The sequence below is a fragment of the Asterias rubens genome, chromosome 15 (assembly GCF_902459465.1).
Source record: "Asterias rubens chromosome 15, eAstRub1.3, whole genome shotgun sequence".
Taxonomy (NCBI): domain Eukaryota; kingdom Metazoa; phylum Echinodermata; class Asteroidea; order Forcipulatida; family Asteriidae; genus Asterias; species Asterias rubens.
The window spans coordinates 7,364,346-7,378,381 of NC_047076.1; the positions used below are offsets into that span (position 1 = coordinate 7,364,346).

General features: G+C 39.7%; 1 protein-coding gene across 1 annotated transcript; it reads right to left on the reverse strand.

Annotated features, from left to right (window-relative positions):
- Positions 1-5,207: 5,207 nt before the first annotated feature.
- Positions 5,208-8,429, reverse strand: LOC117299998. The gene has a single exon (XM_033783640.1). It carries the CDS (start codon positions 8,113-8,115, stop codon positions 6,199-6,201), a length of 1,917 nt encoding a protein of 638 aa, XP_033639531.1. The 5' UTR covers positions 8,116-8,429; the 3' UTR covers positions 5,208-6,198.
- Positions 8,430-14,036: the final 5,607 nt, after the last annotated feature.

The window sequence follows — 14,036 nt, forward strand, 5'->3', positions numbered from 1 at the left end:
CTGTTTCTATATGATTCTACTAATTGTGTGTCAAGAATACATCAAGCAATGCCATTGTCCCTGGATGTAACCATCATACCTGTTTCTATATGATTCTACTAATTGTGTGTCAAGAATACATCAAGCAATGCCATTGTCCCTGGATGTAACCATCATACCTGTTTCTATATGATTCTACTAATTGTGTGTCAAGAATACATCAAGCAATGCCATTGTCCCTGGATGTAACCATCATAACTGTTTCTATATGATTCTACTAATTGTGTGTCAAGAATACATCAAGCAATGCCATTGTCCCTGGATGTAACCATCAAGCATTGCCATTGTCCCTGGATGTAACCATCAAGCAATGCCATTGTCACTGGATGTAACCATCAAGCAATGCCATTGTCCCTGGATGTAACCATCAAGCATTGCCATTGTCCCTGGATGTAACCATCAAGCAATGCCATTGTCACTGGATGTAACCATCAAGCAATCCCTGGATGTAACTATCATACCTGTTTCTATATGATGCTGATCAGTTGGCAACTCAATACTTGTTGGTTTTCCCTGAACCTCTGATGGCCTGCTCCTTTTCACAAAGGGATGTTTACATCAATCTCCCATAGCATTTGCCATTTTATGCTGTTCAAAATACAAAAGTTAACAATTTAACATGTAAACATAGAATCGGTAAACATGGGATCCACATATTCAGTATAAAATTTATAAAAACAGCCCACTGTTTTTTGTTCCACTGTCGGGGACCTTTTAATTTTTTATAAACACTAGTTGTTCCTCTCACTAAACTGAAAAAAAATTAATAATAATAATGTGCAATTTCACTCCAAAACGGGCTCTAGTCTTGGTATGGGCAACAAGAAGAAAACATTTCAAGAGTCAGACAAAAGTTATTCGGGGGAGTTGCGGTCAGGAATTAAATTAGTAAAATTACTTCATACAATCAAAACGGGTACTACCCTAAGTAGACCAAAACAATGGACGGAAAAATCAGTATATCAAATGTATGTAGCATTTTTAATAAACATTTACCTGTTTACCAAAATACTACTACGACTTAGCAGTAAAGTACCAAGAGATGTTTTGACTTGGGTTGGAACGGAACAATTTCTTTTATGTAACATAACATTTTGCAGCATATGCATTTGTCTTCGTCTGCTTACACAACTACAGGAAATAAAATGGTGCACCGATTGTAAAGATAACAACTTGCCGTTAGCCTCTCTATCCTTTACGACTCTAAGTATTTGAGAGGGTCACATATATATATATATGTTTCAAAATACCGTCCGACCGTCTGTGTGTTCAATTGTAAATTTGGATTACATGACTGTTTCTGCTATGTTAAAAAACAAGCTACTCGTGTTTATTATCAAAAAACTAAGTTGTACTGCTGTTGCTAAGTTAAAGTAATGTCAAGTGATGAGTCGTGAGATCAGTCAAGTCAACTCGACTCAAGAAAGTTTAATTAAGCTAAGAAGGGTAAAAACAAGAACATGCAGCATAAACCAAAGCTGTCGTATGACATACAGTAACACCCAGTTTTGTTCGATGAAAAACAATGTATTACAATACATTTTAATAGTAGTAGTGGGGGTACGTGTGTGTTTGTATCAAGGTATTTTGTTTTTAGTGTGATCGGTATTCTTTGTGCATACGGCTACGCATACACCAAAAACTGCCCCACTCGGTAGACGTTTTTTCGTTAATTTTACTGGTTAAAATACTCACACATTGACTGCAATGTTACTGTAATGATTGCCCATGCAGTTTCCTTTCTGTCGACATGTTCGTAACTTTTACCAGCTCCAAAAATCGAACGTAAACTTGTAAACAAGAAAAAACTAACTTTTTAGGACACCGCTCAGCGAACAAAGTTACGGTCGTCCATTTTGTTTTATTTGTAAGCGGCCTCTTGATAAATTTGCATATTCATCGTTTCTCGGTAATCCAACGATTCTATTGGTTCACGGATGAAAAGTGAGGTCAGCGATCGTGTCAAAGTTCAATTAGTTGAACTCTGTAGCGACGTCGCCAGCGCCTTTCAGCGACGCATCGCTGAGCATCGCTGAGGTCTCGACGATGACTATAAACTGTGTTTTTTAGGATCGCGCGTCAAGATTTCCATCGCGCGACCGCCGCGCGACCGTCGCGCGACCGACTATAAACCGGCCTTAAGTTGCGACATTTTTGTGTCGCAACTTTCAGGCTTTCGCCACTTTTAGAAGTGGCCTAAAAGAGGTTTCAGGCCGAAATCTTCAGGGTGGAGGCATTGTGAGTTTCTAACAATGTGTTATGCTATCAACAGCTTTCAATTGCTTATTACTAAGTAAGTTTGTTTATGCTAACAATAATTATTGTGGGTAATAGTGTCCAGCGCTCCGCTGAAGAAAACAATGCGCCCACGGCTTTGCGCCAATGGTTTGCACGGACTGTCGTAGCTCAGCGAAAAGTCGGAAACAACCTCAAAATACTGTTTGAAATTATATTAAAACGAAAGGGTAAAAGAACAACGTTCGTAAACATAATATGATCAGTTTCCAAGTCTGTGATTGTGGTTTTTAGTATATTAAATAGCGCCCTCTTGTGGACATACCTGCGTCGTTAAAGGCAGTGGACACTATTGAATTGGTAATTACTCAAAATAATTATTAGCATAAAACCTTACTTGTTAAAAGTAATGGGGAGAGCTTGATAGTTTAAAACATTGTGAGAAACGGCTACCTCTGAAGTGGAGTGGTTTTCGAGAAGTTCCATGAGTTTGATTTCGAGACTTCAAGTTTAGAATTTTAGGTCCCGAAATCAAGCATCTGAATGCAAACATTAACGTGTGACAAGGGTGTTTTTTTTCTTCTTTATAGTTATCTCGCAACTCCGACGACCAATCGAGCTCAAATTTTCACAAATTTGTTATGTTATGCATATGTTGAGGCAGCAAGTGAGAAGACTGGTCTTTGAAAATTACCAACAGTGTCCACTGGCTTTAACCTACGATCGCACGACTTGGGGCATGTGATAGCTATCTGGCTAAGGAGGCGTTTTGCGTGGCCGATGCAGAGAAATAACCGCGATCTCAGATTTGAAATCAATAAGCTCTCTCTGACCTTTGACCAGACGCTTTGTGTTCACATTCTACGTTCATAAGGTATAGAAGCTGTACTTTGGTCCCAAATAGAAACCGATAAAGAAGCCATGCAGTTACAAGGCATTCCAAGAATACAAAACCATAGTTTGTTTCCATACTTAGGACTAGGTAATTGTTTATTTTTGTTATTACAGCACAGTCAAAGTTTACTGTGATTTTCATTCGACCTTAAATCAGGAAGGAAATAAACGTAGGGGATAAGTTTACTTATGTTATTTAAGACACGTAGGAAATGATAATTCATTGAATAAATAATATTCAACGCAATTCAATGGCAAAATACATTTTGGAAAATAAGCACACACAATTGTCAAATAAAAATTATTTTCAGTGTATTGCGTTGTTTGATTGAATGTGTTTGTACATTACTGTCAGTGACATATTAAGCCTTTTTGAAGTAACGCGGTTGTAATATGTGTGCAATGTGTAGTTTGGGTGTATTACCCAAACCTTACAGTGATGTAGAATTGTGACCGCCACATCTCAAAATGGCTTATACATTTTGATTTTCATGAAGAACGTTTTAATCGTCCACGAAATCTGAGAAACGACTCACGCATGAAACGTTTCCCAAACTCGATTAAACAGTTTTTCAAAACCAAATTACTCCGAAGGGAATCTTTTCATAAAATAGTTTTGAAAAAGTTGTTTACTAATCAACAGCTGCAAGGCCTCCAATCAAGTAAGTTTTTAAATCTTATTTTATAGTCATTATTTTTACCAATCTAAGATCCCTTTAAAGACACTGGACACTATTGGTAATTGTCAAAGACCAGTCTTCCCACTTGCTGTATCTCAACATATGCATAAAAAATCAAACCTGTGAAAATTTGAGCTCAATTGGTCATCGAAGTTGTGAGATAATAATGAAAGAAAAAACACCCTTGTCACACGAAGTTGTGTGCTTTCAGATGCTTGATTTCGAGACCTCAAATTCTAAGTCTGAGGTCTTGAAATCAAATTCATGGAAAATTACTTCTTTCTTGAAAACTACTCCACTTCAGAGATAGCTGTTTTTTCACAATGTTTATACTTACCTACCAACCTCTCCCCATTACTCTTTACCAAGTAAGGTTTTATGCTAATAATTATTTTGAGTAATTACCAATAGTGTCCACTGCCTTTAAGACAGATTTCAAATTTACATCAGCCGTGAAAACTGAACATAAATAAAAATAATGTGAGAGGTAAAAATGGCCCAACGAAGTATATAAAAAAAAATTTAAGTGCTACACGTAGTTATCGGTTCATAGTTCAAGTTTGTTGTTAACCTACACAATTATTTCTAATCAAAAAAGCACACTTTCTTCCATCTTGTCATTGCTCTACGATGAAAGCTTCTATGAAGCCCAATACACTGTACAAATAAATTAGTGAAAACGACAAGTTGTTCATAATAGGCTAAGACATCATGTTGACTTACAGTCAGTCAAAGTGATGTCTTATAGACCTTTCTTTTGATACTTGGTTGGCATGATCGGCCGAATGTTAGTAAAACACTCAATCGTAACACATATTTATGTTTTAATAATTGTCAAAATTTTCTGCAAACTTTCAATATAAATAAAATACCTCACGAAATTAGTTTTTTGTTTTCAACAAAATCACCAGAATTTTACAGTAGCAATCTGTTGTTGATTGGCATTTATTGCAATCCATAGTTTTCCAACCTGGGTTGGCAAAAACTTAGGCGTGACGTTGCAAAAGAAAGGTCTATAATGACCAACTTACGTCGTTTTGACTAAAATAAATTGTACAGTGTTAAAGACTGCACTCTTCCTCCGTATCTCCCATGTCACAAACATGTTTGATAAATACAAAATACAACAATGGCGCCCTGCTCCACAATACAACTTACATCGACAACAAAACCTTATTTAGTTTTAGTGCAATCAAATTATTTAAAACCGCCCTTTTTCTGCCCGTCAACGATTTTTGGCACGCTTTGTGATAACCCTTCAGGGGTGGATTTAACAAAGGTAGTCCTTACTTAGGACTAGTCCTAGGCAATGCTATGAGATAGGACCAGTCCTAAGTTAGGATGAGTTACTGGTCCTAAGGACCAGTCCTATCTCTTAACATTACCTAGGACTAGTCCTAAGTTAGGACTACCTTTGTGAAATCCACCCCTGCCCCAGTAGGGTTATCACACGGCCTACATTCATTAGCACCCCACCCCTCACACAAATAAAAAAATAAATCTCAAAATAGTTGGTCACATAATGTTAAAACTATTTAATTGAGTACAAAGCAGTTTACCAATGAATTTGATTAACCAATGAACAACTTCCCTTTGACCTCTTGCCACAGGCGCCATTTACTCAAATGACGTCATGTGCATCACCATATGGGATTAGCCATGTGAACAAACAAACGGTTTTTTTTTTTCTTGTTTGCTTTAGGTGCGACATTTGACCGTCATGTACGGCACAGTGTTGAAAACAACAATAAATCAAACATAGTAATCATACAACACACATTTCTCATCTTCTTATTTAAAATGCAGCAATTTTGATGGTTCAATTAGTATTGTGCGACTCAGATAGACGTGTCGGAATTAAGCGACTTTGGCTGCAGCTACCGCCGTTTTGCAGCAGCGTTAACAGTTGAAGAATATGAATTTTCAGCCTATCCAGCCATAGCCGAAATAATTAATTCAGACAAAGTTTATCTTGAAATTCGTTGCAGAGTGTGAGTGTCGAGTCCCTGTCTTGACAATATTGTGTCTTTGAGCAATATACTAATACTTTGTCCTTCGGATGGGACATTAAGCCATATAGGCTAAATGTCCCATAAACAGTCTTTTGGGTTCTTTTACATGCACCATACATATGGGATCTTCTTTTACATGCACCATACATATGGGATCTATAGATCCCATATGTATGGTGCATGTAAAAGAACCCAGAACACTGTTTATGGGACATTTAGCCTATTACGCCTGGATCCACATTGCAAGCACCCTTGTTTACAGGTTTCCTAGGCATGAGAGATAAAATTACTTTTGTATGAGTCATTACCACAAAAAATGAATAATTTTAATACTAGTTTCATATCTGTCGACACAACTTCACGATTTCATCCCAGTGTTCTTGTTTGATCTGCCCCTCTTCGCAATCCCTGACTGTCAGATGTTGAAGCTCCACCGGTACTGGGCAATCTATTAACTTGATCGGTAAGATAAACTCGTCCTCCCTGGTGTATAGCTCCCGTATGGCATGGGCGATGGTGAACCTCATCCAGCTCTGGCTTCCCGGTAGAATTATAACACACCGGTGGCTCAGCCTGAGACAGTCCAAGATGTTCTTTTGAATCTCCTTGCCGAGCTGGAAATCCCTGCCCCCGATGCAGCACTTGATGTTGTGTTCCATCTCGAGCTTATTGACAAACGCCACAGCCCATCGCCTGTTTGTATCGGTGTGCCATACAAAAACATCGAAGTCGTAGGCGTATCTGTCACTGGAACCACGGGGAAGACATGTCCCCATATCTGATAACTTAGAACAGGGTCTCCAGAAGTGATAGTCCATGAGCACGCGGACAAAACCCTGCTTCTCGTTGGTATTGTAATGCTCAAAATCATGCTGGAAGAAGACATCCAGCTGCTCTTCCTGGAGAGCTGTGTCTAGGATTTGCTTTCGGATCTCCTTCGCCTTCTGTAGTTGATGTTGGCTCCCTGCAAGTTCGTTGGCCTTCTCCAGGCAAACGGCCCACCGTCGATGAGCCAGCACTTGGTCAAAATAATCATAATCAATAAACTGCTCGCTACTCGTGGCCCTCAAGAACATGAAGGAGGCCTTATCGTTGTCACCGAGGAGGTAATAGACGTAGCCCAAGTCTGAGATATCAGCGTGTGCCTCCTTCTTCTTCAAGGCATTCTGTAGGTCCGAAGCTGCATCGTAAAGCCGATCCACTGCAGCATTCCCGTCTTCCACAGACTCTTCGTACATCTTAAGGTACATAAACGCTCGATAGCGATACCCATATCGAGACGGGAGTATGCCCAAAGACTTATCAAGCAACTGCTTGGCTTCTTCGAACCTCTTCAGTTTAACATATTCTGACCCTACCCTACGGAGTACAATCTCATGCTCTGGATGTATACCAAGACCTTTCTCAAAACACTGCTCCGGTGTGAGGTGGTACTCAGGCTTCTCTGGAAATACTTCACCAAGACTCCGGTGCTCCGGATCGTGGTTTACAAGGATCCCAAGGAAGACCCAAGACAAAGCTTGGTAATCTTCTGAAAGGCTGATCGTGGCCACATTCATGAATTGTTTACAAGCATTGATGAACCCCTCTTTGATTTTAGCATCCGAGTAACAATCCGAGTTATCCAGGGGCTCATCTGTTTCGGCGTGAAGCTTTCTCAAGTACAATATCTGGAGGTCTCGCCGGTAGAGGGCCAAGGCGTAGTCGAAAAACCACTCTGCTCGGTGTGGTCCATCACATTTACTGCCGATGGTGGCGGCTAGTTTAATATATCTCATATACTTTAAGCATCGCTTGAACGGCTCGAAGTAGCGGATAGCGTGAGCTTTGTCCGCATGAGCTCTAGCTCTCTCATAGCAGCTTGGTCTCGAAAGAATCTCAACAAGTCTATCCACAAAATGGCGGTTATCTTCTAACTTACCGATTCCTTTGGTTATGTACGCGAGATTCGCAAGTGCGTTTAGATTATTCCCATCTTTGTCCAACACACCCTCGAAGAAGCTTTGAGCTTCATCCAACTCGTCGAGGTTATAAGCAATGAACCCTTGAAGGTTCCGTATAGCTGTGTAGTAAGTCGGCCGATCGCAGAAGTCCCACTTCTCAAGGGCCAAGTTCTCCTTCTCACGTCCGAGGCGGGTTTTGTCCTTAGAGACAGGGCTCAGCTCGTGCCAGCTGAGATGACACCCCAGCGAGTCGATCAAGGCTAGTATTTGTTCGTAGCGAACGTGGCAATCTGGTTTGACTGTAACGTCCATTGCTGCACATTGTATCCCCAGCGACCTTTCACTATCGTATGTAACTCTTAAGTGTACGGCAATGTCATAACGAAAGCACAACTCACCACATGTGGGAAAAAACTGTAGTTAAATCTCAACACAGTTGACAAGGATGAGCTGTCCAAAACAATCAGTGTGTTAGCGATTGTTAATCATTGTGTTTTAGATTCCAAACTCCATCGATCAGTGTTCAAAAACAACCGTTATATTATCTTTATCGCTTCATGGGAATACAGTGAAACGTTGCACACAAAAAATGTGCCTTTTGGCATTCATTGAATAGCGTTACAACACATTATAATAAAAAATTAGACTTGTACAGCTCCTACGCCTTAATGGTACACGTGATGATGATCATAGCAGAAGACACTAAACGTTTTGATACGCGAGATGGCAGCAGACTTGTATTCTTCATAAAAGCTAGCAGCAACTTGGTTTCAGAAACATACACGTTTACTGGGATGTTACTTTCTTGGGAAATAAAAGCAATAATTCCAAATGGCCACCTTGCAAACAATTTGAACAGAAGTTTGCGGTTAAAGGAACACGTTGCCTTGGATCGGTCGAGTTGGTCCTTAAACAGCGCTCTGCAACGTTTGATATAAAATTGATATGGTTAGAAAGATGTTGTAAAAGTAGAATACAATGATCTACACAAATATGTCTCGAAATTGCGTAGTTTATCGATTTACCTCGTCGACTAACACGGTCGGCAATTTACTGGAGTCAAGTGAAAATGGCCGACTGTGTTAGTTCGGGACGTAAAACGAAAACCGTGCAATTTTGAGTGATACTTGTGTGTATATTGTTCTACTTTTAAAACGACTTTCTAACCATTGCATTATGCATTTCATATCACACGGTTTCAAACGCTTTTCATAGACCAACTCGTCCGATCCAAGGCAACGTGTTCCTTTAAGTGTCCGGGAATAGTATTAGATTTTGGTCAAGAGACTGATATACTTCAAACCACAGCCTTGTTAGGGGAACCCCAGGCTTGTGGGTGTAGGTAGATAAAGACAGGTACCAGCTATTCAGATCCAGTGATTCCATTTGGGTATAATGATACCATTGGATAAATGCAGTGACTGAAAGCTACCGTAGCTGGGTTTGTTTTGATTGGTCTGAGGTCACCTCGGTTGGCCAATCAAAACACAGATATAGAAAGCTTACTTTCGGTCGTCCGCACGTGTGTCCACGTACGTGTGTGGTAGTATGTATACAGGACATGCATGGTGGATTCGGTACTCGCTTGGTAATTGGTGTAGAATTTGTGTGTATCTCTATGAGCGGTCAAAGGTCAAACCACACGCCGGTTTTTGGCCGGTCTCTGGCGTTATTCACGAGCCTCGAAAAATGACGTCAGACGTTCAGGCTAGTGCACAGGTTGCATGGTGCAATGGCGCCCCCTCTCGGTTAGAAATTAGCAGTAAAGCACAGTATACATTTTGCAGTACGTTGTGATTATATTTATATAAAAAAAAGACAATATGAAACACTGGTTCCCTGCAAACACATGATTCACTTGACCACATTTAAATAAATAGTCACAGTTATTAGTTTCTGTGGAAAAAACAGACGTCACTTGTATGCATTCGTATTGAAGGCACTGGACACGTTTGCTAGTGGTCAACTTGATCTTTCCCTACATATTTACATATAACTAATCTTAATCTGTTAATATGGCGTTTCAATGAAGTAACGAGAGATTTTAGTATGCTTTTCATTACCTCTTTTTTCGAACACTGCGTTATTTCAAAGGGAGTCGTTTCTCACAATGTTTAGGCCTAACTATCAACAGCTCTTCATTGGTCATGGCGAGAAGACAGCGAAAGAAGTTTCAGTTTTAGAAGTGGAAGGAAAACCCTAGAGAACTATTCCAGGGAAAACTCACACAGTCAGATAGGGACAGGAAACCAAACTCCAGCAGTGCCCCCCCCCTCCCCCGGCGCCTTATATGAACCAGGGTCCTAGAAGGTAACAAGGCAAAGAAGGATACCACTTCGGCGGCAACGGCCAACGTTCTTCGACCGAGAAATCGTCGTTCAATTTTCACTTAAAAGCCATTGGACACTTTCGGTAAACAGTATTGTCCAAAGGCCCACTCTTCGTTTATCACAACTGATATAAAAAATAACAAACCTGTGAAAATTTAGGCTCAATCGGTCATCGGAGTCGGGAGAAAATAACGGGGAAAACCCACCCTTGTTTCCGCACGTTTCGCCGTGTCATGACATGTGTTTAAAATAAATCCGTAATTCTCGACAACGAGAATTGATAATTGTTTGAATGTTTTCTCGAAAAGTAAAGCATTTCATGGAATAATATTTCTTTCACCATTACCTTCTGTAAACCCTGTAGGTTATTTGTAAATCTGTGAATCTGTTTTTTTTCTGTACCGAAAGGGTCCAATGGCTTTAAGGCAGACAAATACATATTTTTGCTATGTGAAATTGACGTTCAAATAAAGCAGAGAATGTGCAACTCATGGTTCCTGAAATTGTGGTTTTGAATGCTTTTCGAATGCGTATGGTTTTAAAGTTTTCGATATTTTTCAACTTTTTTTTTTTAAAGTGAAAGGGAAAGTATACATTTGTATACGCTCGCTTGTTTTAATCTTGTATAATGATAGATATACAATGACACTAACCTGTGAAACCTATCTAAAAATGTGACATTGGGTTTTGAAATGTCATTTTCACGTGTTTATTTAATTTGTATACAGGTACATTTATATTCATGTTGAATTTAAACATCAATCGAACAGTTCCAAAAAAACAAAGGTATGCTTCGTCCTTAAAGACCTATAAGTGAAAGGAACACCTAAAAACTTTGAGGCAATTTGTGTTATATTCTTTCCAACCATTCAATACTAAACGCTTTAAATCACAAAATACAAGGCAACGCGTGTACCTTTGATCTGTTTAACCATTTTGATTGTTTTGATTCCATAGTGTAGATTCATACAGTAAAACTAACATGTGAAAACAATTATTTTCAAAAGGTGATCTCGTTTTCGATATATCGCCGAAAAACCGGAGCGAATAATGTCCACGGACGTGAAGAATAATTCCTATTATAATAGGATCAGGAATACACAAATTCAGATGCGTTACTGGTAGTAACGCTTTCAGATTAAGGGACAATTGTTGCTTTATCTTTTTACATAACCGCAATACTTCGAAGTGAAACCTTTCTCAAAATGCTGAGCTATTATCGGAAGCCGAAGAAGAATTACCAAAAGTATTTATTTCCTTGAAGCGTGACTTGTTCACAGGGTAAGCCCTAAAAATAAATCACGCTGTCGTCATTTTGGTCATGTTCCATGTTTCCACTGTAGCGATTGCTAGCATTCTTTGCGCAAACATGGCACCAGACTATAAGTATTATTCGTCCACAGACTTAGTTTGGTTACAATGAGTTGGAATCATAGTAAAATCAAGATGGCCACACCGTGAGAAAGGTCTATGTAGACGGCATATGCAATTGGGCACAGGTGAAAAACTTGCGTGCATAGAGATTTCATCATAATACATGTTTGTTTGCTACTATTACATTTTCACATTTTAACCAAGTTTGTCAATCAGATTCAAAAAATTAAGATTAAGCAAATTAAGATATGAACAAATTGATAGTTCACAGTGATTTAGATTGTTATTTAAGAAGTTTAAAGTAGGACAACAATTAGGTTAAGGCGAAGCCGAGGCTTTTGTGCCCTTAACCTATCGACAGACAACAGTAGATTTACGGGAGTCAAATTTTTGACATAAATGGCCGACCGTGTTAGTTCGCAGAGTAAAAGGAAAACCACGCAATTTCGAGGCAAATTTGTGTGGATCATTGTATTCTACTTTTAAAACGTCTTTCGACCCATATGCATTTGATAAGAAACGGTTACAAACGCTTATTATATATACCAACTCGTCCGATCCAAGGCAACGTATTTTAACTGGCAGAGATACTTACTGTATCTCTGTCAGTGTATCGGTGTTGGCCCCCCTACCTTGCAGTTTTATTTATCCTCTGACTGCAAAACCAGTTTCGTTTTGGTTATCGAACCTCCTGGGTGTGTAAAGTTGACAACTCCTATCAGTTTATACAGTGTTATGTTCAAGTGTTGACATGAAGTTTCTTTCTTTTCATCATCACATCAACTGTACGTTCTAAAATGGTACAAAGCCTTGTTTGCTCCATGGTTGACATCGGAGACAAGATTTCCATATCCTGCCACCACTTTTTCACTCATTTTTACCAAAAAGGAATTATTCAATAGGATAACTTTCCGTATGGCGCCACCACTTTTTCACTCATTTTTACAAAAAGGGATATCTCATTGAGGTAAATTAGATACTATATTATTTCATATCGAATGAAAAAGTGGTGGCGCCATACGGAAACTTTTCCATTCAATATTTCATTTTGAGTAAATCAGGTACTAATTTATCTCATATTCAATGAAAAAGTGGTGTGAGGATACGGCATTTTTCTGAGATTGGTTTTGTCCGACCTCCCACTGGGACTCGCATCTCGTACTTCGACCAGACCAAAGCTCTATGACCAGTATAATCTCATACAGCTACTTTAAGCGGAAAATAGTAATATACTCACAGACTCACAAAACCGGTAATGTTGAAGAAAATACTAGTATAAATATACTCACATATCCGTTAATGTTGATGCTCATGGCGCAAGAACTGCACGTAGGCCTACAATTCCAGTAACCAGGCAGTGTTCATTCTGTCATAGAGCTAGGACCCAGCTCTATGATTCTGTAAACCCATCTACCTCAGCTCCATGGGGTGGCGAATATACACAGCATGTACTGACGAATTAAACATTGCAGCAGTCGAACTTACATGAACTATATCTCTGCCCTCGCAAACGGATGCGTTTTGGGCGGTTGTTTTAGTTTTTGAACCCAGCTCCATGACGGAATGACGAGCATACACAGCATGTACTGACAATGTTGCAGCACACCAAACTACATGGACTATCTTTGACCTCACATGGATGTGCTTTCGCAGTTGATTCAGTTAATGGATAATGGCCGATTCAACCGAAACATTTATTGGTAACATCCCAGTACTCATAGAGAAGCATATTACAGCGAAGCAATTATATACGATAACAACAGTCCTGCTCACAAACGTCGTGACCAGGAATCGAACCAACGCCTCTACCGCCCGAATATAGTGCACATTTGGTGCTGGATATGTAGCTTTGTGTCTTTTGTGAGCCTTCATTGTGTTCTGGGAATTCCAAGAACTATTTGCAAAGCCATAGGTGGTCGTTGCTTCTGTGCAATAAGTGTATTAAAGTATGGGAACATTTTTTATTGGGGGGGGGGGGGCTCTGCCACATATCATACATGTTGTATAATAGTGTCTGGGAGCTATATCCCGAATGTCATACCAAAAATGTGCCAAACTTAGCAGAAAACATGGTGAATTGTGGCCTGTTGTTATTTTCTTTTCTGCGACATTTTGGTCGCGTTGTGGCCCGGCATGGTGTATCCCTCTATGGTGTGTTCATTGTGCGCTTCGGATCCCAATAATTATATTTAGAGGATTTTAGCACCTGGGGTGTCCTGTAGCTCTATTTAACTTGTGTACAAGAGGGGATATAGTGTGGGAACATTGGGTGGTATGTGGTGGGTTGATGGGGGAGGGGGGGGGGGGTACCCTCGGGCACCACAATTGGCACCATAATTGGCATAACAACCTTGCGTTTGGCTGACTTGACAAGCTTTCAATTCTGGCACCAAGTAAAACACATTAGCGTGACACTGTGGGTTAATTGGGTTTTAAAAGATAATAATTTTTAGGAACAATTTGACAGCAAGGCAGCAAGTTTTGAAAAACCCATGTGATTCCCAAATGAGCACTCATCTCCTCGGTCGC

Excerpts from the sequence above, each read along its gene's own strand:
- LOC117299998 (XM_033783640.1), bottom strand. The coding sequence starts at position 8,115 with ATGGACGTTACAGTCAAACCAGATTGCCACGTTCGCTACGAACAAATA.